General features: G+C 52.8%; 1 protein-coding gene across 1 annotated transcript in view; it reads left to right on the top strand.

Moving 5' to 3' along the window:
* Window positions 1–2,943: 2,943 nt before the first annotated feature.
* LOC116952268 (protein Wnt-2b-like) overlaps window positions 2,944–27,507 on the top strand; it is a 105,751-nt gene continuing 81,187 nt past the window's right edge. The window contains exon 1 of the mRNA XM_032971462.2: window positions 2,944–3,119. Within this exon, the coding sequence (XP_032827353.2) occupies window positions 3,028–3,119 (92 nt within the window). The 5' untranslated portion in view covers window positions 2,944–3,027. The remainder of the gene's footprint in view (window positions 3,120–27,507) is intronic.

The following is a 27,507-nucleotide window of genomic DNA, read 5'->3' as shown; positions in this document are numbered from 1 at the left end:
ATCTGGGGGTCTATATATATCTTATAATGAATACGCGTGTATCTGGGGGTCTATATATCTTATAATGAATACGCGTGTATCTGGGGGTCTATATATCTTATAATGAATACGCGTGTATCTGGGGGTCTATATATCTTATAATGAATACGCGTGTATCTGGGGGTCTATATATCTCGCATTTGGCGCTGTAGGGATGTCACCGTCCGCGGTGCGACGTCCGGCACTGTGGACGTGCAAACTCAGAGGTCACGTGGTCCATCCGATCTCCCGGCTCGGCAGTCGAAACAAAAACCTCCCCTCTCTCACCAAAGACAAAGATCCCCCGTGTAGCCTCAACAGACTGTCGGGGAAAGTGCTGTTCGCGAGAAACCAATGAAGGCCGGTAAGGCACACGACGAGGTTGGGTGGCCAGCACCACGCTCGGCCGTCTTTGTCTCCCCAGTGGCGATGTTTACTGCACACCGCACCGCTCCCCCCTCCCTCTCCCCCCTCCCTCTCCCCCCTCCCGCTCCCCCCTCCCTCTCCCCCCTCCCCCTCCCTCTCCCCCCTCCCTCTCCCCCCTCCCGCTCCCCCCTCCCTCTCCCCCCTCCCGCTCCCCCCTCCCGCTCCCCCCTCCCTCTCCCCCCTCCCGCTCCCCCCTCCCGCTCCCCCCTCCCTCTCCCCGCTCCCCCCTCCCTGCTCCCCTCTCCCCCCACTCGCTCCTCCCTCCCGGCCCGACTCACCTCGGGTCCGGCCCGGGTCCCTGATCGCCCACCCCCCCCACCACCCCCACCAGAGGCAACAGCAGTGACGTCATCAGAGGCAACTGCATCAGAGGCAACAGCAGTGGCGTCATCAGAGGCAACAGCAGTGACGTCATCAGAGGCAACTGCATCAGAGGCAACAGCAGTGGCATCATCAGAGGCAACAGCAGAGTCAACAGTAGTGGCATTATTAGCGCAACAGCAGAGGCAACAGTAGTGGTATCATCAGCGGCAACAGCAGAGGCAACAGTAGTGGCATTATCAGTGGCAACAGCAGAGGCAACAGTAGTGGCATTATCAGTGGCAACAGCAGAAGCAACAGCAGTGGCATTATCAGTGGCATTATCAGAGGCAACAGTAGTGGCATTATCAGCGGCAACAGCAGAGGCAACAGTAGTGGCATTATCAGAGGCAACAGCAGAGGCAACAGTCGTGGCATTATCAGCGGCAACAGCAGAGGCAACAGTAGTGGCATTATCAGCGGCAACAGCAGACGCAACAGTCGTGGCATTATCAGCGGCAACAGCAGAGGCAACAGTAGTGGCATTATCAGCGGCAACAGCAGAGGCAACAGTAGTGGCATTATCAGCGGCAACAGCAGAGGCAACAGTAGTGGCATTATCAGCGGCAACAGCAGACGCAACAGTCGTGGCATTATCAGCGGCAACAGCAGAGGCAACAGTAGTGGCATTATCAGCGGCAACAGCAGAGGCAACAGTAGTGGCATTATCAGCGGCAACAGCAGACGCAACAGTCGTGGCATTATCAGAGGCAACAGCAGAGGGAACAGCAGTGGCATTCTCTTTGGTTCTATTGGGTAAAGTCACGTAGGTAAAAAATAAAATAACAAAAATCGCGACGTTTCGGCCACAACACAAGCGGCCTTCATCAGGTGAAGGGACGAGACTGTCTGGCGGACAGCCACGCTCAGATCACGACCTCGCGTCGTGATCTGAGCGTGGCTTTTTTTCACTCCAGCGCTGTCCTCCGGACAGTCTCGTCCCTTCACCTGATGAAGGCCGCTTGTGTTGTGGCCGAAACGTCGTGATTTTTGTTATTTACCCAATATAACCAAAGAGTATGGATCCTAGCAGTCACGAAAGCTTTAAATCTAGAAGTAGTGGCATCATCAGAGGCAGCAGCAGAGGCGGCTGTGGGTTGCAGGCTGCTTGTGGCAGGCGTGGCCGCGAGGGCCCCCCCCCACCTCTCACCCCCACCCTCACCCCCCCTCACCCCCCACCTCTCAGCCCCCCACACCCCCCCCCACCTCTCACCCCCACCCTCACCCTCACCCCCACCCTCACCCCTCCCCCCCACACCTCACTCCTCCCCTCCGTGTCCGCGATGGGTGGGGAGGGGCACCCTGGGGACCTGGGGGGGGGGGTGAACCCGCCCCGCCCCTCCCCGTGGCCATGAGGAGTGGGGGGGGGGACCCCGCGCCCCGCCCCGTCTCGCCCCGCGTCTCCTCCGCTTTAAGAGGTGGCAGGCGGAGCGAGGTAATTACCACTCAGCCCTCCCCCTGCTGCTCCTCCTCGCCCTCCTCCTCGCTCCGTGAGCACCCCCGCGGACCGCCCGCCCGCCCGCCAGTCGCCAGTCGTCGCCGCCGCCGCTGCTGCTCCTGCTGCTGCTCCTGCTGCGTGAGTCCGCCGGCGCTCTCCCCGCCTGTCGGATTGTCCGCTCGGAGAGTTGACCGCGACAGATGATCACCTCCGCCGCCGCCGTTGCTGCAAAGTTGCCACAACCCTCGCGAGCTCCCCAAGTTGCCCCCCCCCCACCCCGCCCGCCCGCCCCCCACTCCGATCCGTGTCTCTCTCTCGATGGCTCTCTGAAGTTTGCGACTTCAAAGGGAGTTTTGTTGCTGCCGCGCTCCTCGGATTAATGCGGCAGCCACTGCGCACGAAGAGCTCGAGCTGGTGCTGCTCCTGCTGCTCCTGCTGCTCCTCCTGCTGCTCCTGCTGCTGCTGGAGCCACGACGCCTCCTGCTCCTGCTGCTGCTGCTCCATGGAGCCGTGCGTGGACAAACTGTGAGGGGCCCCCACTTTCAACACCACCGGCCCCCCACCACCACCACCGCACCACCACCACCACCACCACCGGCCCCCCACCACCACCACCACCACCACCGGCCCCCCATCACCACCACCGGCCCCCCACCACCACCACCGGCCCCCCACCACCACCACCACCGGCCCCCCACCACCGCACCACCACCGGCCCCCCACCACCACCACCACCGGCCCCCCACCACCACTACCACCACGCGCCGCCCAGGAGGAGGTGGAGGATGGAGGCGCGGAGCCGCTCTGCGGGGTCGCCACTGCGCCTGGCGCTGCTGCTGCTGCTGCTACTCACACCACCTGCGCACGCGTCCTGGTGGTACGTGCCCGTGACACTGCTGATGATGATGATGACACTGCTGATGATGATGATGACACTGCTGATGATACTGCTGACACTGCTGATGATACTGCTGATGATGATACCGCTGCTGATGATGATGACACTGCTGCTGATGATACTGCTGCTGATACCGCTACTGATGATGATGACACTGCTGCTGCTGATGATGATGATACTGCTGCTGCTGATACCGCTGCTGCTGATGATAACACTGCTGCTGATGGTGAAACTGCTGCTGATACAGCTGCTGATGACGATTACACTGCTGCTGATGCTGCTGATACTGCTGCTGCTGATACTGGTGCTGCTGATGATTCTTCTGCTGATAATACTGCTGTTGCTGATACTGCTGCTGATGACACTGCTGCTGCTGATAATGATACTGCTGCTGGTGACGATGATACTGCTGATGATGATACTGCTGGTGCTGATACTGCTGCTGATACTGCTGCGGATGATACTCCTGTTGCTGATGATACTGCTGCTGATGATGATACTGCGGCTGATGATGATGATGATACTGCTGCTGATAATAATGCTGCTGATGATACTGCTGCTGATGATACTGCTGCTGATGATGCTGCTGCCGATTATGATACTGCTGCTGATAATGATGATGCTGCTGCTAATGATACTGCTGCTGATGATGATACTGCTGATGCTGATGATACTGCTGCTGATGATACCGCTGCTGATGATACTACTGCTGGTGCTGATGATGATGATGCTGCTGCTGATACTGCTGCTGCTGATACTGCTGCTGCTGATACTGCTGCTGATGATGATACTGCTGATGCTGATGATACTGCTGCTGATGATACCGCTGCTGCTGATGATGCTGCTGATGATGATACTGCTGATGATGCTGCTGCTGATACTGCTGCTGATGATACTGCTGCTGCTGATGATGATGCTGCTGCTGATACTGCTGCTGCTGATACTGCTGCTGATGATGATACTGCTGCTGATGATGATACTGCTGATGCTGATGATACTGCTGCTGATGATACCGCTGCTGATGATGCTGCTGCTGATGATGATACTGCTGCTGCTGATGATGCTGCTGCTGATACTGCTGCTGATGATACTGCTGATGATGATACTGCTGCTGTTGATGCTGCTGCTGCTGATACTGCTGATGATGATGCTGCTGCTGCTGATGATACTGCTGCTGTTGATGCTGCTGCTGATACTGCTGCTGCTGCTGATGATGCTGCTGCTGATGATGCTGCTACTGCTGATGATGCTGCTGCTGATGATGCTGCTACTGCTGATGATACTGCTGCTGTTGATGCTGCTGCTGCTGATACTGCTACTGCTGATGATACTGCTGCTGTTGATGCTGCTGCTGCTGCTGCTGATACTGCTACTGATGATGATGATACTGCTGCTGTTGATGCTGCTGCTGATACTGCTACTGATGATGATACTGCTGCTGTTGATGCTGCTGCTGCTGCTGATACTGCTACTGATGATACCGCTGCTGATGATGCTGCTGCTGATGATGATACTGCTGCTGCTGATGATGCTGCTGCTGATACTGCTGCTGATGATACTGCTGATGATGATACTGCTGCTGTTGATGCTGCTGCTGCTGATACTGCTGATGATGATGCTGCTGCTGCTGATGATACTGCTGCTGTTGATGCTGCTGCTGATACTGCTGCTGCTGCTGATGATGCTGCTGCTGATGATGCTGCTACTGCTGATGATGCTGCTGCTGATGATGCTGCTACTGCTGATGATACTGCTGCTGTTGATGCTGCTGCTGCTGATACTGCTACTGCTGATGATACTGCTGCTGTTGATGCTGCTGCTGCTGCTGCTGATACTGCTACTGATGATGATGATACTGCTGCTGTTGATGCTGCTGCTGATACTGCTACTGATGATGATACTGCTGCTGTTGATGCTGCTGCTGCTGCTGATACTGCTACTGATGATGATACTGCTGCTGTTGATGCTGCACACTCCGTCAGTCCACTCTGCTCGTGGGGCCACGCTAAAGTGTTGCTCCCCACGTGACCCCACCACTCAAACCCCCCTCCCCCCCCCCCCGTAGCTTCGGTAGCGCACATGGCGCAGCGACTCTAAGTTGTAGTCGTTGGCTGCCCTTCGAAGACAATCGCGGAATTTCCACATTCTCACGGCGGGACCCCAAGGCGTCCGACGTTATAGGTGTATAACGTCGGACGCTCGAGCACCGTTCACTTTCAGAAATGGTACGACGTTTTAGCGACCCCCCCCTTTCTCCCCCTTCCCACCCCCCAAAAGCAACATTTTCGAGAGGACAACCAAAGGGCAGACGGAGATCTGTATCCGAGTCAAATGTAAAATAGAAGCACGCACGGGGCGCGGTGGGGATCGGATGCGCGAGGGAGTTGTCGTCATCCCGACACAAGTCGCTTACAAAGTAGCAACAAGGACGGCGGCGACAACAACAACCACCGAACGAGGTTCCACAGCGTCGGCAGACGCGTGCTGTTGTTGCTGTTGTTGTTGTTAAACGTTGTCGGCTTTCTTGCTCAACCTCGCATCGTGCGCGTGAGCGACGAAGTTGGATACCCGTCTAGGGCGGGCGGGCGGGGAAGGAGAGGAGGTGGCGAGAACCATGATGAGGTGGGATGATGATGGGGAGGGGGGTGGGTACACGCATGGATGAGCCTCGTTTCCAGCGGGGAGCCACGATGGTGGTGGTGGCGGTGGCGATTCTAGAGTCTGCTGACAGCAGCAAGCAGCAGCAGCAGCTGATGCTTTCAACGTGGAAGATGAAAAGCGAGCACATTGAAATTAAGGCTATGATGTTTTTGTTTTTAAACTGAACAAGGTAAGGCCCCCCCCCCCCCCCACTGAGCTGTAGGGTTCTTTTTCGGAAGCGACCTGGCTGGCCACCACAAATGATAGCACCCCAGATGAAGTGGCCTGCGTCGTGCGGTAGCTTTACAGCAGTCGGTCAAATGCTCGCAACGCGGGGCGATGTTGATTCGGAATATGGAGGTGGGGAAAAGCGGAGGACCCGGAGAAAAATCCACGCGAGCACGGGGGGAGAGAGACTCGCAGGCTCGGGATCGAACCCACGACCTCCTGTACACCAAGCGAGGGAGTTAACATCTCCTAGCCACCGTGATTATGATGATGAGAGAGAGACACGCAGACTCCAAATATACAGCAGGCATCAGGGTCGGGATCGAACCCACGACCTCCTGTACACCAGGCGAGGGAGTTAACATCTCCTAGCCACCGTGATGATGATGATGAGAGAGAGACACGCAGACTCCAAATATACAGCAGGCATCAGGGTCGGGATGGAACCCACGACCTCCTGTACACCAGGCGAGGGAGTTAACATCTCCTAGCCACCGCAGCGTGGCCACGGCCAGCGTCTCGTAGCTGAAACGAAGCGGTGACTGACTCTGTTCCGCACTTTCTAAACCAATAACAACAGGTCGCATTCCCTCCTCCAAGCAGATGTATTACCTTTTGTGGGGGGGTGTCAAAACATTAGGAGCGTGTTCTTCTTGTTTTTGTCTTTAGACGGCACGTTGCGGGTACGTTGTGGGTACGTTGCGGGTACGTTGTGGGTACGTTGCGGGTGCGTTGTGGGTACGTTGCGGGTACGTTGCGGGGACAAAAAGAATAAGGGGGAGACGCGGATTAATTTCCAGGCAAGGTCTGCCCGGGTCAGCGAGCCAGAGGAGAGTTCCGTAGCACGGCAGGTCTCGTCCGGTCGTCTGCTCTATACCGACCTCTCGCCACGGCGAAATCCGACGAGCTGTGAAGCTCTTTGTTTTCCCACTGGATGTGCCAGTAGGGTTGGCCATGGGGGGGGGGGGAGGGTGGTCAGAAAGTGACACCAACAAACGGTCAGCAGATGACTAAAAACACGTTCGTTGAAACTGACTTTGTTTTTAATGTTACCAGATAAGATCCAACCGAGCTATCAGCGTCTTTGTCAGGAGCGACCTGTCCACAAACGACAGCTCAGCGAAGTGGCTCATCATCATCATCGTCGTCGTCGTGGTTGTCGTGTGGACATTCATTGTTGTCGCAACCAAATTCTCTGAACCAGCGGTTCTTAAACCTTTACAGCAGCCTTGCACCCCGTAGGTTCTCAATCATAAAAAAACCACAATGTACAATGTCAATAAACACATTAGGGTTTGACGAAACAAAGTAAGTTGTTACTTACGTGCCGTGCTTAGTTTGCGTTTCGATTATTGACCTTTTAAAAGAATCTGGCCGTGTGTCGCACACCCCCCCAGAAAGGGCATCTCGCACCCACAGGGGGGGGGTGTGGGCCCAGGGGGGGGGGGGGGGTTGTGGACCCACGTGGACCGCCTGTAACGTCACGCGCGAGCCTCCCTCGCTCTGTGCTGTATCGCGCACGTGACCGAGTTGCGTGCCTCGACTCCACGCGGGTTGCGGTTCACTCAGATGCGGTGTACTGTGTGTGTACTGTGTGTGTGTACTGTGTGTGTGTAATGTGTGTGTGTACTGTGTGTGTACTGTCTGTGTACTGTGTGTACTGTGTGTGTACTGTGTGTGTACTGTGTACTGTGTGTGTACTGTGTGTGTGTACTGTGTGTGTACTGTGTGTGTGTACTGTGTGTGTACTGTGTGTGTACTGTGTGTGTGTACTGTGTGTGTACTGTGTGTACTGTGTGTGTACTGTGTGTGTGTACTGTGTGTGTACTGTGTGTACTGTGTGTGTGTGTACTGTGTGTGTACTGTGTGTGTGTACTGTGTGTGTACTGTGTGTGTACTGTGTGTACTGTCTGTGTACTGTGTGTGTACTGTATGTGTATACTGTGTGTGTGTACTGTGTGTGTACTGTGTGTGTGTACTGTGTGTGTGTGTACTGTGTGTGTGTACTGTCTGTGTACTGTGTGTGTACTGTATGTGTATACTGTGTGTGTGTACTGTATGTGTACTGTGTGTGTACTGTGTGTGTGTACTGTGTGTGTACTGTGTGTGTGTACTGTGTGTGTACTGTGTGTGTGTACTGTGTGTGTACTGTGTGTGTGTACTGTGTGTGTGTACTGTGTGTGTACTGTGTGTGTGTACTGTGTGTGTACTGTGTGTGTGTACTGTGTGTGTACTGTGTGTGTGTACTGTGTGTGTACTGTGTGTGTACTGTGTGTGTGTACTGTGTGTGTACTGTGTGTGTGTACTGTGTGTGTACTGTGTGTGTACTGTGTGTGTGTACTGTGTGTGTACTGTGTGTGTGTACTTTGTGTGTACTGTGTGTGTACTGTGTGTGTGTACTGTGTGTGTACTGTGTGTGTGTACTGTGTGTGTACTGTGTGTGTGTACTGTGTGTGTACTGTGTGTACTGTCTGTGTACTGTGTGTGTACTGTGTACTGTGTGTGTACTGTGTGTGTGTACTGTGTGTGTACTGTGTGTATACTGTGTGTGTGTACTGTGTGTGTGTACTGTGTGTGTACTGTGTGTGTACTGTGTACTGTGTGTGTACTGTGTGTGTACTGTGTGTGTGTACTGTGTGTACTGTCTGTGTACTGTGTGTACTGTGTGTGTACTGTGTGTGTGTACTGTGTGTGTGTACTGTGTGTGTACTGTGTGTACTGTCTGTGTACTGTGTGTGTGTACTGTGTGTGTACTGTGTGTGTGTACTGTGTGTGTACTGTGTGTGTGTGTACTGTGTGTGTACTGTGTGTACTGTCTGTGTCCTGTGTGTGTATACTGTGTGTGTACTGTGTGTGTACTGTGTGTGTACTGTGTACTGTGTGTGTACTGTGTGTGTGTACTGTGTGTGTGTACTGTGTGTGTACTGTGTGTGTGTACTGTGTGTGTGTGTACTGTGTGTGTGTACTGTGTGTGTGTACTGTGTGTGTACTGTGTGTGTGTGTACTGTGTGTGTGTACTGTGTGTGTAGTGTGCGTGTACTGTGTGTGTGTACTGTGTGTGTACTGTGTGTGTACTGTGTGTATGTACTGTGTGTGTACTGTGTGTGTGTACTGTGTGTGTACTGTGTGTGTGTACTGTGTGTGTACTGTGTGTGTGTACTGTGTGTGTGTACTGTGTATGTGTGTACTGTGTGTGTGTACTGTGTGTGTGTACTGTGTGTGTGTGTGTACTGTGTGTGTGTACTGTGTGTGTGTACTGTGTGTGTGTGTACTGTGTGTGTGTACTGTGTGTGTGTATACTGTGTGTATGTACTGTGTGTGTACTGTGTGTGTGTACTGTGTGTGTGTACTGTGTGTGTGTACTGTGTGTGTGTGTACTGTGTATGTGTGTACTGTGTGTGTACTGTGTGTGTGTACTGTGTGTGTGTACTGTGTGTGTGTACTGTGTGTGTACTGTGTGTGTGTACTGTGTGTGTACTGTGTGTGTGTGTGTACCGTGTGTGTGTACTGTGTGTGTACTGTGTGTGTGTACTGTGTGTGTGTACTGTGTGTGTGTATATACTGTGTGTGTACTGTGTGTGTGTACTGTGTGTGTGTACTGTGTGTGTTCTGTGTGTGTACTGTGTGTGTACTGTGTGTGTACTGTGTGTGTGTTCTGCGTGTGTACTGTGTGTGTACTGTGTGTGTACTGTGTACTGTGTGTACTGTGTGTGTACTGTGTGTGTACTGTGTGTGTGTACTGTGTGTGTACTGTGTACTGTGTGTGTACTGTGTACTGTGTGTGTACTGTGTGTGTGTACTGTGTGTGTGTACTCTGTGTGTACTGTGTGTGTACTGTGTGTGTACTGTGTGTGTGCTGTGTGTGTGTGTGCTGTGTGTGTACTGTGTGTGTACTGTGTGTGTGTACTGTGTGTGTACTGTGTGTCTGTACTGTGTGTGTGTTTACTGTGTGTGTACTGTGTGTGTACTGTGTATGTGTACTGTGTGTGTACTGTGTGTGTGTGTGTACTGTGTGTGTGTGTGTACTGTGTGTGTACTGTGTGTGTACTGTGTGTGTGTACTGTGTGTGTGTACTGTGTGTGTACTGTGTGTGTGTACTGTGTGTGTACTGTGTGTGTGTACTGTGTGTGTACTGTGTGTGTGTGTATATACTGTGTGTGTACTGTGTGTGTGTACTGTGTGTGTACTGTGTGTGTTCTGTGTGTGTGTACTGTGTGTACTGTGTGTGTGTACTGTGTGTGTACTGTGTGTGTGTTCTGCGTGTGTACTGTGTGTGTACTGTGTGTGTACTGTGTAATGTGTGTACTGTGTGTGTACTGTGTGTGTACTGTGTGTGTGTACTGTGTACTGTGTGTGTACTGTGTACTGTGTGTACTGTGTGTGTACTGTGTGTATGTGTACTGTGTGTGTGTACTGTGTGTGTACTGTATGTGTACTGCGTACTGTGTGTGTTCTGTGTGTACTGTGTGTGTTCTGTGTGTGTGTACTGTGTGTGTACTGTGTGTGTGTGTTCTGTGTGTGTACTGTGTGTGTGTTCTGTGTGTGTACTGTGTGTGTACTGTGTGTGTGTACTGTGTGTGCACTGTGTGTGTGTGTATACTGTGGGTGTGTGTACTGTGTGTGTGTGTACTGTGTGCGTGTACTGTGTGTGTACTGTGTGTGTACTGTGTGTGTGTACTGTGTGTGTACTGTGTGTGTGTACTGTGTGTGTACTGTGTGTGTACTGTGTGTGTGTACTGTGTGTGTACTGTGTGTGTGTACTTTGTGTGTACTGTGTGTGTACTGTGTGTGTGTACTGTGTGTGTACTGTGTGTGTGTACTGTGTGTGTACTGTGTGTGTGTACTGTGTGTGTACTGTGTGTACTGTCTGTGTACTGTGTGTGTACTGTGTACTGTGTGTGTACTGTGTGTGTGTACTGTGTGTGTACTGTGTGTATACTGTGTGTGTGTACTGTGTGTGTGTACTGTGTGTGTACTGTGTGTGTACTGTGTACTGTGTGTGTACTGTGTGTGTACTGTGTGTGTGTACTGTGTGTACTGTCTGTGTACTGTGTGTACTGTGTGTGTACTGTGTGTGTGTACTGTGTGTGTGTACTGTGTGTGTACTGTGTGTACTGTCTGTGTACTGTGTGTGTGTACTGTGTGTGTACTGTGTGTGTGTACTGTGTGTGTACTGTGTGTGTGTGTACTGTGTGTGTACTGTGTGTACTGTCTGTGTCCTGTGTGTGTATACTGTGTGTGTACTGTGTGTGTACTGTGTGTGTACTGTGTACTGTGTGTGTACTGTGTGTGTGTACTGTGTGTGTGTACTGTGTGTGTACTGTGTGTGTGTACTGTGTGTGTGTGTACTGTGTGTGTGTACTGTGTGTGTGTACTGTGTGTGTACTGTGTGTGTGTGTACTGTGTGTGTGTACTGTGTGTGTAGTGTGCGTGTACTGTGTGTGTGTACTGTGTGTGTACTGTGTGTGTACTGTGTGTATGTACTGTGTGTGTACTGTGTGTGTGTACTGTGTGTGTACTGTGTGTGTGTACTGTGTGTGTACTGTGTGTGTGTACTGTGTGTGTGTACTGTGTATGTGTGTACTGTGTGTGTGTACTGTGTGTGTGTACTGTGTGTGTGTGTGTACTGTGTGTGTGTACTGTGTGTGTGTACTGTGTGTGTGTGTACTGTGTGTGTGTACTGTGTGTGTGTATACTGTGTGTATGTACTGTGTGTGTACTGTGTGTGTGTACTGTGTGTGTGTACTGTGTGTGTGTACTGTGTGTGTGTGTACTGTGTATGTGTGTACTGTGTGTGTACTGTGTGTGTGTACTGTGTGTGTGTACTGTGTGTGTGTACTGTGTGTGTGTACTGTGTGTGTACTGTGTGTGTGTACTGTGTGTGTACTGTGTGTGTGTGTGTACCGTGTGTGTGTACTGTGTGTGTACTGTGTGTGTGTACTGTGTGTGTGTACTGTGTGTGTGTATATACTGTGTGTGTACTGTGTGTGTGTACTGTGTGTGTGTACTGTGTGTGTTCTGTGTGTGTACTGTGTGTGTACTGTGTGTGTACTGTGTGTGTGTTCTGCGTGTGTACTGTGTGTGTACTGTGTGTGTACTGTGTACTGTGTGTACTGTGTGTGTACTGTGTGTGTACTGTGTGTGTGTACTGTGTGTGTACTGTGTACTGTGTGTGTACTGTGTACTGTGTGTGTACTGTGTGTGTGTACTGTGTGTGTGTACTCTGTGTGTACTGTGTGTGTACTGTGTGTGTACTGTGTGTGTGCTGTGTGTGTGTGTACTGTGTGTGTACTGTGTGTGTACTGTGTGTGTGTACTGTGTGTGTACTGTGTGTGTGTACTGTGTGTGTGTTTACTGTGTGTGTACTGTGTGTGTACTGTGTATGTGTACTGTGTGTGTACTGTGTGTGTGTGTGTACTGTGTGTGTGTACTGTGTGTGTACTGTGTGTGTACTGTGTGTGTGTACTGTGTGTGTGTACTGTGTGTGTACTGTGTGTGTGTACTGTGTGTGTACTGTGTGTGTGTACTGTGTGTGTACTGTGTGTGTGTGTATATACTGTGTGTGTACTGTGTGTGTGTACTGTGTGTGTACTGTGTGTGTTCTGTGTGTGTGTACTGTGTGTACTGTGTGTGTGTACTGTGTGTGTACTGTGTGTGTGTTCTGCGTGTGTACTGTGTGTGTACTGTGTGTGTACTGTGTACTGTGTGTACTGTGTGTGTACTGTGTGTGTACTGTGTGTGTGTACTGTGTGTGTACTGTGTACTGTGTGTACTGTGTGTGTACTGTGTGTATGTGTACTGTGTGTGTGTACTGTGTGTGTACTGTATGTGTACTGCGTACTGTGTGTGTTCTGTGTGTACTGTGTGTGTTCTGTGTGTGTGTACTGTGTGTGTACTGTGTGTGTGTGTTCTGTGTGTGTACTGTGTGTGTGTTCTGTGTGTGTACTGTGTGTGTACTGTGTGTGTGTACTGTGTGTGCACTGTGTGTGTGTATACTGTGGGTGTGTGTACTGTGTGTGTGTGTACTGTGTGCGTGTGTACTGTGTGTGTGTACTGTGTGTGTGTACTGTGTGTGTGTGTACTATGTGTGTGTACTGTGTGTGTGTACTGTGTGTGTGTGTGTGTACTGTGTGTGTGTACTGTGTATGTGTAGTGTGTGTGTGTAGTGTGTGTGTACTGTGTGTGTACTGTGTGTGTGTACTGTGTGTGTGTGTACTGTGTGCGCTACTCGACAGGCAGCTGTCTCCCTGCGCGGTTTCGCTTTGTGCGTTCCATTTTCTTGGAACTCATCGATTATAGTACCACTACTACTACGAGTACTACCACAACCACTACCACCACTACCACAACCACCACTACCACTACCACCACTACCACCACTACCACCACCACTACCACCACTACCACCACTACCACCACGACTACCACCACCACTACCACCACTACTACCACTACCACCACTACCACTACCACCACTACTACCACCACTACCACTACCACCACTACCACCACTACCACTACCACCACCACTACCACCACTACCACCACTACAACCACTACCACCACTATCACCACTACCACTACCACCACGACTACCACCACCACTACCACCACTACTACCACTACCACCACTACCACTACCACCACTACTACCACTACCACCACTACCACCACTACCACCACCACTACCACCACCACTACTACCACCATTAATACCATTACTACCACCACCACTACCACCACTACCACCACTACCACTACTACCACTACCACCACGACTACCACTACTACCACTACTACTACCACCACTACTACTACCATTACTACCACCACCACTACCACCACTACCACCACGACTACCACCACCACTACCACGACTACCACCACTACCACCACTACCACCACTACCACGACTACCACCACCACTACCACCACTACCACCACCACTACCACCACTACTACCACCACTACTACCACCACTACCACCACCACTACCACCACTACCACCACCACCACTACTACCACCACTACTTTCCACTACCACCACGACTACCACCACCACTACCACGACTACCACCACTACCACCACTACCACCACCACTACCACGACTACCACCACCACTACCACCACTACCACAACCACTACCACTACTACCACTACCACCATTACTACCACTACTACCACTACTACCACCACTACCACTACCACCACCATTACTACCACTACCACCACTACTACCACCACTACCACTACCACCACTACCACTATCACTACCACTACCACAACCACCACTACCACCACTACCACTACTACCACTACCACCACGACTACCACTACCACCATTACTACCACTACTACCACTACTACCACTACCACCACGACTACCACTACCACCATTACTACCACTACTACCACTACCACAACCACCACTACCACCACTACCACTACCACCATTACTACCACCACGACTACCACTACTACCATTACTACCACTACTACCACCACGACTACCACCACTACTACCACTACCACCACTACCACTACTACTACCACTACTACCATTACTACCACTACTACCACCACGACTACCACCACTACTACCACTACCACCACTACCACTACTACTACCACTACCACCACGACTACCACTACCACCACTACCACCACTACCACTACCACCACTACCACCACTACTACCACCACTACCACCACTACCACTACCACCACCACTACCACCACCACTACCACCACGACTACCACCACCACTACCACTACCACCACCACTACTACCACTACCACCACCACCACTACCACCACCATTACTACCACTACTACCACCACCACTACTACCACTACTACCACTACTACCACCACTACTACCACTACCACCATTACTACCACTACCACCACTACCACCACCACTACCACCACGACTACCACTACCACCACTACCACCACCACTACCACCACTACCTCCACGACTACCACTACCACCACTACCACCACGACTACCACTACCACCACTACCACCACTACTACTACCACCACTACCACCACCACTACTACCACCACCACTACCACCATTACTACCACCACTACCACCACTACTACCACCACTACCACCACTACTACCATTACTACCACTACTACCACCATTACTACCACTACCACTACCACCATTACTACCACCACCACTACCACCACTACCACCACTACCACCATTACTACCACCACCACTACCACCATTACTACCACCACCACCACTACCACCACCACGACTACCACTACCACCACGACTACCACCACCACTACCACCATTACTACCACCACCACTACCACCACCACTACCACCACGACTACCACCACCACCACTACCACCACCACCACTACCATCATTACTACCACCACTACCACCACCACTACCACCACGACTACCACTACCACCACGACTACCACCACCACTACCACCATTACTACCACCACCACTACTACCGCCGCATAGAGCGAGGCAACCCCGATATACGTACCCTCGGACGCGTTTGCAGTCTCAACGCCTTCGAAGCGTGACGAGCAGCCAGCCGCCACCGTCCTTTATGTAACCGGCATGCGCACTAAGCCGCCAAATGTCTGCATGAAGAATATCATCACGAGTTCTAATCGTAGCTCGAGGTCGAGCCGAGTTCATTGACCGAAGAAGCATTTTAGAGTGGGTGGCAAGTACGACTGTTCCATTTCAGTTCAGTTCCATTTATTTTGGTATAGCCCTGTGAGCCATTCGGCTCTTGAATCGGGTGCAACCACAACAAACAAAAAACACGAACAAGAAAAACATCTTAAAGTGACTATGTGACTTTGTGCAAACAGAAAATCCAGGAAAAAACTATAAAAATATTGCTGAAAAAGCACCGTACATCAACGCTGTGTGCAAAAATCCCAGTGGGATGCAAGTTAAACAACAACAACAACCACAAGACAACTTAGATTTTGATTTAAAGCTTTCGTGACTGCAGGGATTCATATTCTTGGTTCTTTCGGTAAAGTCACGTAGAAGGGAAACAGTAAAATAATAAAAATATAAAACAATTAATTTCTCACGACGTTTCGACTGCAACACAAGCAATCATCATCAGGTGTGAAAACCACAAATTTTCTTGTTGTGGTGAGAATTTTATTGTTTAATATTTTTATTATTTTATTGTTTCCCTTCTACGTGACTTTACCGAAAGAACCAAGAATAAGACAACTTAGATTAAGGCCATCAGTCTAACTCCGTACTACAACAAACAAAACCATGGCCAAACCAAAAAACGCTTTCGAATCACCATAATAAAGCCATAAATGCAATGTAACAGTGATCATAGGGACTGTGACCGAATTTTTTACAATAAACTACATAAATAACATGTAACACCAAACCCTAGAGCCATAGCTGGTTGCATGAGTCACCCCACAACAACAGGAGCATCAGTCGGAGCATCAACATTTTTCAATGCAGGTGACGCGTTCACGACGAAGGCTCGGGTTGGCTTCGACTTGCACGGGGCTCATCAGCGCAGCGGAGTATGTGCAGACGCGCCTGCACATTGCGTAGACATACACACACAACAAGACAAAGATCCCCCGTATAGCCTTGATAAACCGTTGGAGCAAGTGCTGTTAGCGAGCACCTAACACCCCCTCGTGTGTCGTTCTGATGATTTTACACACCCCACTAGGTACACATTTGAGGCTGAGTCGACCCAAGGGAGGTCCAGGACCGGTTCAGATAATCGTCACTGGTGTTGGTCCTGAGTGGGAATCGAACTCAGGTAGCCGGATTCGTAGCGCAGCGTAGCGCTAACCGTTACACAACCGCTCCACACTTGACACACAGACACACGCACACGCGCACACGCACACGCGCACACGCGCACGCGCGCACGCGCACGCGCACACGCGCACGCGCGCACGCGCACGCGCGCACGCGCACACAGACACGCGCACACAGACACCCGCACACAGACACCCGCACACAGACACCCGCACACAGACACGCGCACACAGACACGCGCACACAGACACGCGCACACAGACACGCGCACACAGACACGCGCACACAGACACGCGCACACAGACACGCGCACACAGACACGCGCACACAGACACGCGCACACAGACACGCGCACACAGACAATGATCCCCCGTATAGCATTAACAGACCGTAGGGGCAAGTGCTGTTATCGAGCACCTATGAAGGCCGGAACGATACACGAGGGGGTGGGTGGCCAGCACCACGCCCGACCGCCTTTGTCTCCCTAGTGGCAATGTTTACTACACCGCACCAGGTACTCATTTGAGGCTGAGTCGACCTAGGGGAGGCCCAGGACCGGTTCAGATAATCGTCACTGGTGTTGGTCGTGAGCGGGAATCGAACCCGGGTCGCCAGGTTCATAGCGCAGCGCGCTAACCGCTACACTACACTACACAGATACACACACACGCACACACACACGCACACAGACACACACACAGACACACACACAGACACACACACAGACACACACACAGACACACACACAGACACACACACAGACACACACACAGACACACACACAGACACACACACAGACAAAAAAGACAAAGATCCCCCATATAGCCTTAACAGACTGTAGGGGAACGTGCTGTTAGCGAGAATCTATGAAGGCTGGTAACGGTACACGAGGGGGTGGGTGGCCAGCACCACGCCCGACCGCCTTTGTCTCCCTAGTGGCAATGTTTACACACTGTACCAGGTACTCATTTGAGGCTGAGTCGACCTAGGGGAGGCCCGGGACCGGTTAAGATAATCGTCACTGGTGTTGGCCGTGAGCGGGAATCGAACCCGGGTCGCCAGGTTCATAGCGCAGCGCGCTAACCGCTACACTATCGCTCCCACACAGACACGCACACAGACACGCACACACAGCAGAGGTGGTCGCTTTTGATATCATCACATTTTAGTCGAGCAATGATTTGATTTACCGAGGCAACCTGCAACTTATCTCACGACTCACGGGGCGTGCCAGTGAACAGGTCGCTGGGGACTCGTGCAGAGTTTAGTTCCTCCACGGGCGCCGCTCACGGAGCCCTGCGGAGCCGCTCCTTTCAAGAGCCACATGCGGTGGCTCTTTAAAGGACTGCTGCTTCGTGACAGCTATCGATGAAGGAGCCACCGTCTCGTATTTACCACACAGTTTCGATTCGGCTCTTGAAATATCGAGTTTGTTTTTTTTCTTTCCGTTTTTACCGAATCTGAACAAAAAAAATCGTTTTTGTGACTCATCGTTATTTTCAATGCCGCGACCCCCTTCGACTCCGGGCCATTTCGTCCGGAACGATGTGGCCGATTGCTCGGCTGGCCAGATGCTGAGAAATCCACCGTAGGAGCACTTCCCACGCCACACAAAATAAAACACAAAAGCGCCCACGTGGCTGGCGCGCGTGGCGCATGGCACGAGTCGGTCCATGCACCTGGGGTCAGTCGCGGGGCGTCGAATCAACAATCACCAATTTTTGCGGTGTGAAAAGTTAACGCCGGGGGAAAACAACAATAACAACAACGACGATGCTGCCAAGGCCAATCCTTCAATTGCGCACACGCAGGACGCGTGGTGGTTGTTGTCGGTGAGATTGTAAAGTCGTAGCGGTGTGGTAATAAGACATCATCCACGGTGGTTGCCAAAGTGTGCGCGTGTGTTGTTGTTGTACGCGTGTGGGTTGGGGTGAATAACAAAATGGGCGATTCTGCTTAGCAGCGAGCGCTCTGATATTTGGTCGTTAATCGCTGCGGGCACGGAAAGCGATTCGGTAATTCGCGCGCACACACACACACAGACACACACACAGACACACACACACACAGACACACACACAGACACACACACAGACACACAGACACACAGACACACACACTCAGACACACACACAGACACACACACAGACACACACACACAGACACACACAGACACACACACAGACACACACACAGACAGACACACACACAGACACACACACACAGACACACACACAGACACACACACACACAGACAGACACACACACACACACAGACACACACACAGACACACACACAGACACACACACACAGACAGACACACACACACAGACACACACACACACAGACACACACACACACAGACACACACACAGACACACACAGACACACAGACACACACACAGACACACACACACAGACACACACACAGACACACACACACACAGACACACACAGACACACACACAGACACATACACACAGACAGACACACACACAGACACACACACACACAGACACACACACAGACACACACACAACAACAACAACAACCGCCATTCGCCACTAAGTGGCGGTGACGTCACCACGACGCTTGTGCCAGGCTATGTGCACCCTGAGGCCACGTGAAGTGTCGAACGCCCGCCGGCAGGAGGTCACGGGGCAGACCCAGGTGCCACTGGTCGACTGACTGAGATGACTGGCTGATGCACCACCTGTGCCCCCTACTGTGCCAACCTGCTGTGCTTTAGCCACCCGGCGCTCCGCTCGCTGTTGTGAGCGTCGCTCCTCCGCCCTCCGTTGTTGTTGGAGGGCGACTGCCTCCAACTGCCCAGTAGCATCCTTCACGAGCCTCCTCCACAGAGGCCGATCTTGACACCGCTGGTACCAGTCATCGGCAAGTCCACTCAGCTCCACGTCCTCCTGTACCACATCACTCCATCTCTTCTCTAGCCCGTGCCGCGCCCGCTTAGCCCCCTCAATCCGGCCAAACAAAAGCTGTTTCGGCATGCGGTGGCTGGGCATGCGGGCTACATGACCCAGCCATCGCAGCCTTGCCTGCCGGAGGAGCTCACCGATGGGACCCTGCCCAGATCTTTCAAGGATTTGTGAGCTCCTCACACAATCCAGTCTGGTTAAACCCAGGATGGATCGTAGGCAGGCCAGCCTAAATGTTTCTAACCGGCGAAGATGTTCCATTAGGGGGGTCCACGTTTCGCAAGCGTAGAGAAGGGAGGGAATGACCGTGGCCGAGAAGACCTGAAGCTTAGTGCGGAGCGACCGACCAGGTAGCTTCCACACAGCGTTACGCAACCGATGAAAAGATATTGCCGCTCGACTGATTCGGAGTGAGACCTCTGCTGTTAAACTGGAGCCAGTCATAAGCACACTGCCCAGGTATGGGAAACTCTCCACTCTCTCCACAACTGCCCCATCACCGATTGGGAGTTGTGGGGGTGGAGTGTCCGATGGTACAAAATACCCAGGCAGGTGCTTAGTTTTGGTGGGGCTGATGGTAAGGCCCCACCTCTTAGTGGCACGCTCCAGTCTCAGCAGCAGCGTCTCCAACTCCTCCTCTGACTGAGCAGCTATTACCAAGTCATCAGCATACATAACGTGGTTGAGCAATAGGGAGCCATCCCTTGACCGCACCCGGGCGTCGATTAGCCTCCCATTATATCTGTACCATATGGAGATTCCCCCGGTACAGCTATTGAAGGCTTCACGAACTACGTGGTCAAAATAGATGTTAAATAATGTGGGAGCCAGAGGACATCCCTGTCGCACCCCAAGGTGTACAGGGAATGGCTCTGACTCCCGGCCACGTAGTTTTACCCGGGCCCGCTCACCATCATGAAGGTCCTTAATGATCGTGAGCAGAGGGTCAGGTACTCCAAAAGCACGAAGAACGACCCAGAGCCCAGGCCTACTGATGGTATCATAGGCCTTGACCAGGTCAATAAAGCAGAGATGTAGGTCTTGTTGGAATTCCCTACACCTCTGCTGTAGCAGACGGACAGAAAAACACACACACACAAACACACACACAGACACACACACAGACACACACACACGCAGAAACACACAGACACACACACAGACACACACACAGACACACACACACACAGACACACACACAGACACACACAGACACACACACAGACACACACACACAGACACACACACAGACACACACACAGACACACACACACGCAGACACACACAGACACACACACGCAGAAACACACAGACACACACAGACACACAGACACACACGCAGACACACACGCAGACACACGCAGAGACACACGCAGACACACACAGACACACGCAGAAACACACAGACACACACACACGCAGACACACACACAGACACACACGCAGACACACACACACGCAAACACACACGCACGCAGACACACACACACGCAGACACACACACAGACACACACACGCAGACACACACACACACGCAGACACACACACAGACACACACACACGCAGACACACACACACGCAAACACACGCACACACGCAGACACACACACGCAGACACACACACAGACACACACACGCAGACACACAGATACACACACAGACACACACACACGCAGACACACACACGCAGACACACACACACGCAAACACACACACACGCAGACACACAGACACACACGCAGACACACACACACGCAGACACACACACGAAGACACAGACGCAGATATACACAGACACGCAGACAGACACACACACGCAGACACGCACACACGCAGACACACACACAGACACAACAACAACCGCCATTCGCCACTAAGTGGCGGTGACGTCACCACGACGCTTGTGCCAGGACATGTGCACCTTGAGGCCACGTGAAGTGTCGAACGCCCGCTGGCAGGAGGTCACGGGGCAGACCCAGGTGCCACGGGTCGACTGACTGAGATGACTGGCTGATGCACCACCTGTGCCCCCTACTGTGCCAACCTGCTGTGCTTTAGCCACCCGGCGCTCCGCTCGTTGTTGTGAGCGTCGCTCCTCCACCCTCCGTTGTTGTTGGAGGGCGACTACCTCCAACTGCCCAGTAGCGTCCTTCACGAGTCTCCTCCACAGAGGTCGATCTTGACAGCGCTGGTACCAGTCATCGGCAAGTCCACTCAGCTCCACGTCCTCCTGTACCACATCACTCCATCTCTTCTCTAGCCCGTGCCGCGCCCATTTAGCCGCCACGATCTGGCCGAACAAAAGCTGTTTCGGCATGCGGTGGCTGGGCATGCGGGCTACATGACCCAGCCAACGCAGCCTTGCCTGCCGGAGGAGCTCACCGATGGGACCTTGCCCAGATTTTTCAAGGATTTGTGAGCTCCTCACACAATCCAGCCTGGTTAAACCCAGGATGGATCGTAGGCAGGCTAGCCTAAATGTTTTTAACCGGCGAAGATGTTCCATTAGGGGGGGTCCACGTTTCGCAAGCGTAGAGAAGGGAGGGAATGACCGTGGCCGAGAAGACCTGAAGCTTGGTGCGGAGCGACAGACCAGGTAGCTGCCACACAACGTTACGCAACCGATGAAAAGATATTGCCGCTCGACTGATTCGGAGTGAGACCTCTGCTGTGAAACTGGAGCCGGTCATAAGCACACTGCCCAGGTATGGAAAACTCTCCACTCTCTCCACAACTGCCCCATCACCGATTGGGAGTTGTGGGGGTGGAGTGTCCGATGGTACAAAATACCCAGGCAGGTGCTTAGTTTTGGTGGGGTTGATGGTAAGGCCCCATCTCTTAGTGGCACGCTCCAGTCTCAGCAGCAGCGTCTCCAACTCCTCCTCTGAATGAGCAGCTATTACCAAATCATCGGCATACATAGCGTGGTTGAGCAATAGGGAGCTATCCCTTGACCGCACCCGGGCATCGATCAGCCTCCCATTATATCTGTACTATATGGAGATTCCCCCGGTACAACTATTGAAGGCTTCACGAACTACGTGGTCAAAATAGATGTTACATAATGTGGGAGCCAGAGGACATCCCTGTCGCACCCCAAGGTGTACAGGGAATGGCTCTGACTCCCGGCCACGTAGTTTTACCTGGGCCCGCTCACCATCATGAAGGTTCTTAATGATCGTGAGCAGAGGGTCAGGTACTCCAAAAACACGAAGAACAACCCAGAGCCCAGGCCTACTGATGGTATCATAGGCCTTGACCAGGTCAATAAAGCAGAGATGTAGGTCTTGTTGGAATTCCGAACACCTCTGTTGTAGCAGACGGACAGAAAATATGGCATCTGTGCAGAACCGCCCTTTCCTGAAACCGCATTGGGGCTCCGCAAGCCTCTCCTCAGCGTGCCTGGCAAGGCGATGTTGAATAATCCTTGCCAGGACCTTTCCCGGCACACTGAGGAGTGAGATGCCCCTCTCGTTGTTACAGTCTGTGCGGTCCCCCTTCTTAAAGAGAGGGACCACCAGGGCATCCATCCAATCCTGTGGAACCCGACCCAGTGGTCCAGACTGTTGTTATGATGTCATATAGGGCAGTCTGTGCACAAACGCCACCCTCCCTCAGCATTTCGCTTGGGAGATCATCTCTGCCCGCTGCCTTTCCTGGTCTCAGACTCCGGATCGCCTTCAGTACTTCTTCAACAGATTGCACTTCAGCCAGCCACTCACAGGGGGTGTCCTCTTCCAATCTTTGAGGCACCTCAGCCTCAGCAGGGTCATCCTCACTTTGTGCCACGATGTTTTCCTGGCTGAGGGATTTTCCCTCCCCCAGGATCTCACAGAAATGCTCAGCAAACCTGCAAACCTGTCCCTGGGGGTCAGAGATTGGATCACCGTTTTCCCCCTAATGATGGTAATAGGTGTGGCGCTGCAGGTTACTTTTTTGATGGAGTTAAATAGAGATTTGTGATCGCGGGCCACTGAGGCAGACTCCATCTCCTCAGCAACCCGTGACCACCACCCATCCTTGCAGCGCCTCACGGCTCTCCGAACCTCCGAGCGAAGGCTGCGGTAAGCCTCGTCATTCTTTGACGTGGGATTCTTTAGCCGATGACAGTGGGCCTGTCGCTTTTTCTCAACTATCCTGAACACCTCCTCTGTCAGCCAGGGTCTCTGGGGAGATCTGGACCGCGTACCCAAAGCAGCCAATGCAGCTGCATGAGTCACCGTCCTAAACCTCGCCCATTTACCTTCGACATCAGGAGGAGTGGGAGACAATGCCAACCCCAGCCGCAGGCGATGATGAAATTCTCGCTTGCAACTTTCATCAGATAACTGAGACCAGGCCACTTTAGGTTGGAATGGGGTCCTGGGTGTACACCCACCACCGGAGCGGAAGAATGGCAGGTGCATCTTGCAGATGACAAGTCGATGGTCAGAGGGCAGATCAGCTCCACGGTAGGTCCTGGTGTCAAGGACATGGGCTCGCATCCGCTGGTCCGTCACTTTGTAGTCCAGCAGATGTTCTTGCTTGGACCCGGCATGCATCCATGATGTTGTGTGGATGCGCCGATGCCGGAACAGCGTGTTGATAATTACAAGCCCAAGGGCTACACAAAAATCTAGCAGCCTCCTACCGTTGTTATTGAGCTGATCTGGCCCATGCCCTCCAATCACTCCAGACCAGGTGCCAGCATCATGACACACTCGAGCATTGAAGTAACCCAACAAGATGACTCTATCCCGAGGGGCCACTTTAGCCAGCACCTGTGACAGGAGGTCATGGAAGGCATCTGACTCATCGGCTTTGCCTGCATCCCTCCACGGATGTTCGTCTTCGGTGGGGGTATAAGTAACCACGACCACCACTCCTCGCCTCCGATTGATGGGAAGGCGAGCTCAAAGTAGCCTGGGGCTTACAGCTTCCCACACCTCACCGCCACGCTCCCACGCCCCCATCATTCTTTTGTTCATAAGAAGAGCCACACCTTGTTGTTTGGCAGTCTGCTGCCCCGAGTAGAGGACTGTCCACCCCTCATGGTGGCAGGAGCCAGAGCCGGTCCTCTGGACCTCCTGAATGCCACAGAGATCCAGGCGGTACCGGTCCATCTCCTGACAGAGGAGTGGCCGCCTCTCCCCCGCAGTGAGCGTTCGAACATTTCACCTGGCCACACGTAGTGGCTTTTCGTTGTTTCTGGAGGAGCCCCGAGGGTAGAGATTCAATCTCCTGGCTCCGCCAATTGGGGTTTGGCCAGGAGACGTCATAGACGCCTGTTCCCCCGGGGTCTCCGGCACAAGCTTATTAGTTAGATATTTAAGACACACGCAGACACACACACGCGACACACACACGCGACACACATAGACACACACGCGCAGACACACACACGCGACACACATACACATACACACACACATACACAGACACACACAGACACACACAGACACACACAGACACACACAGACACACACAGACACACACAGACACACACACACAGACACACACAGACACACACACACAGACACACACAGACACTAAGATCCAAAAGACAAAGATCCCCCATATAGCCTGTAACAGACTGTTGGGGCAAGTGCTGTTAGCGAGCACCTATGAAGGCCAGAACGGTACACGAGGGGGTGGGTGGCCAGCACCACGCCCGACCGCCTTTGTCTCCCTAGTGGCGATGTTTACACACCGCACCAGGTACTCATTTGAGGCTGAGTCGACCTAGGGGAGGCCCGGGACCGGTTCACATAATCGTCACTGGTGTTGGCCGTGAGCGGGAATCGAACCCGGGTCGCCAGGTTCATAGCGCAGCGCGCTAACCGCTACACTATCGCTCCCCACAGACACACACACACAGACACACACACACAGACACACACAGACACACACACAGACACACACACACAGACACACACACACATACACCACAGACACACACACACACAGACACACACACAGACACACACACACAGACACACACACAGACACACACACACACAGACACACACACAGACACACACACACAGACACACACAGACACACACACACAGACACACACAGACAGACACACACACAGACACACACACACACACAGACACACACACATACACACACATACACACACACATACACACACACAGACACACACACACAGACACACACAGACAGACACACACACAGACACACACACACAGACACACACACAGACACACACAGACAGACACACACACAGACACACACACACACACAGACACACACACATACACACACACATACACACACATACACACACAGACACACACACAGACACACACACACAGACACACAGACACACACACAGACACACACACAGACACACAGACACACACACGCGCATGGTTGTTGCTCCGGCGGGATGAGTCCTGGGGTCGCCGTCCGCGCCGAATTCCGTTCGGCGGCCGCAGCGCCGCGTGCTGGCAGCCGCGCCGGGCGATTTCAGGCAAAGACAAAGGCCCTCCGTGTAGCCTCAACACGCTGTCGGGGGCAAGTGCTGTTAGCGACGTAGCACCTGTGAAGGCCGGCATGGCACACTGGGGAGGGGGGGGGTGTCCAGCACCACGCCCGGCCGCCTTTGTCTCCCCAGTGGCGATGATGTTAACACGCCGCACGGGGTTGTATTTGAGGCTGAGTAGACCTAGGGGTGGTGCTGGTGGCCGTGAGCGGGAATGGAACGCGCCGATCGCTGGGTTCAGCAGCGCGCTGACCACCAGGCTACAAACAACACACAGCTCACACGCACACAGACAAAGATCCCCCGTGTAGCCTTTACAGACTGTTGGGGCAAGTGCTGTGGCCAGCACCACGCTCGGCCGCCTTTGTCTACAGAGTGGCGATGTTTGTACTGATTTGAGGCTGAGTCGACCTAGGGGAGGTCCAGGACCGCTTCAGATATTCGCCACTGGTGTTGGTGCCCGTGAACGGGAATGGAACGCGGGTCGCCGGGTTCGTAGCGCAGGGCGCTAACCGCAACACTACCGCTCCCGATAGCACGCACACACACAGCACACACACACAGCACACACACACAGCACACACACACACAGCACACACACACAGCACACACACACAGCACACACACACACAGCACACACACACAGCACACACACAGCACACACACACACAGCACACACACACACAGCACACACACAGCACACACACACACAGCACACACACACACAGCACACACACAGCACACACACACACAGCACACACACAGCACACACACACACAGCACACACACAGCACACACACACAGCACACACACAGCACACACACACAGCACACACACAGCACACACACACACAGCACACACACACACAGCACACACACAGCACACACACAGCACGCACACATCACACACAGCACACACACACCACGCACACACACAGCACACACACAGCACAACACGCACACGTCACACACACAGCACGCACACAGTACACACACAGCACGTACACAGCACACACAGCACGCACACAGCATACACACACAGCAGGCACACAGCATACACACACAGCACACACACACAGCAGGCACACAGCACACACAACACACACACAGCACACACACACAGCACGCACACAGCATACACACACACAGCACACACACAGCAGGCACATACAGCACACACACAGCACACACACACACAGCACACACACACACAGCACACACACACACAGCACACACACAGCACACACACACAGCACACACAC

The sequence above is a fragment of the Petromyzon marinus genome, chromosome 46 (assembly GCF_048934315.1).
Source record: "Petromyzon marinus isolate PM22_M1 ecotype Great Lakes invasive population chromosome 46, UKy_Petmar_22M1.pri1.0, whole genome shotgun sequence".
NCBI classification, from domain to species: Eukaryota; Metazoa; Chordata; class Hyperoartia; order Petromyzontiformes; family Petromyzontidae; genus Petromyzon; species Petromyzon marinus.
This window is presented reverse-complemented; position numbering and strand designations above follow the sequence as displayed.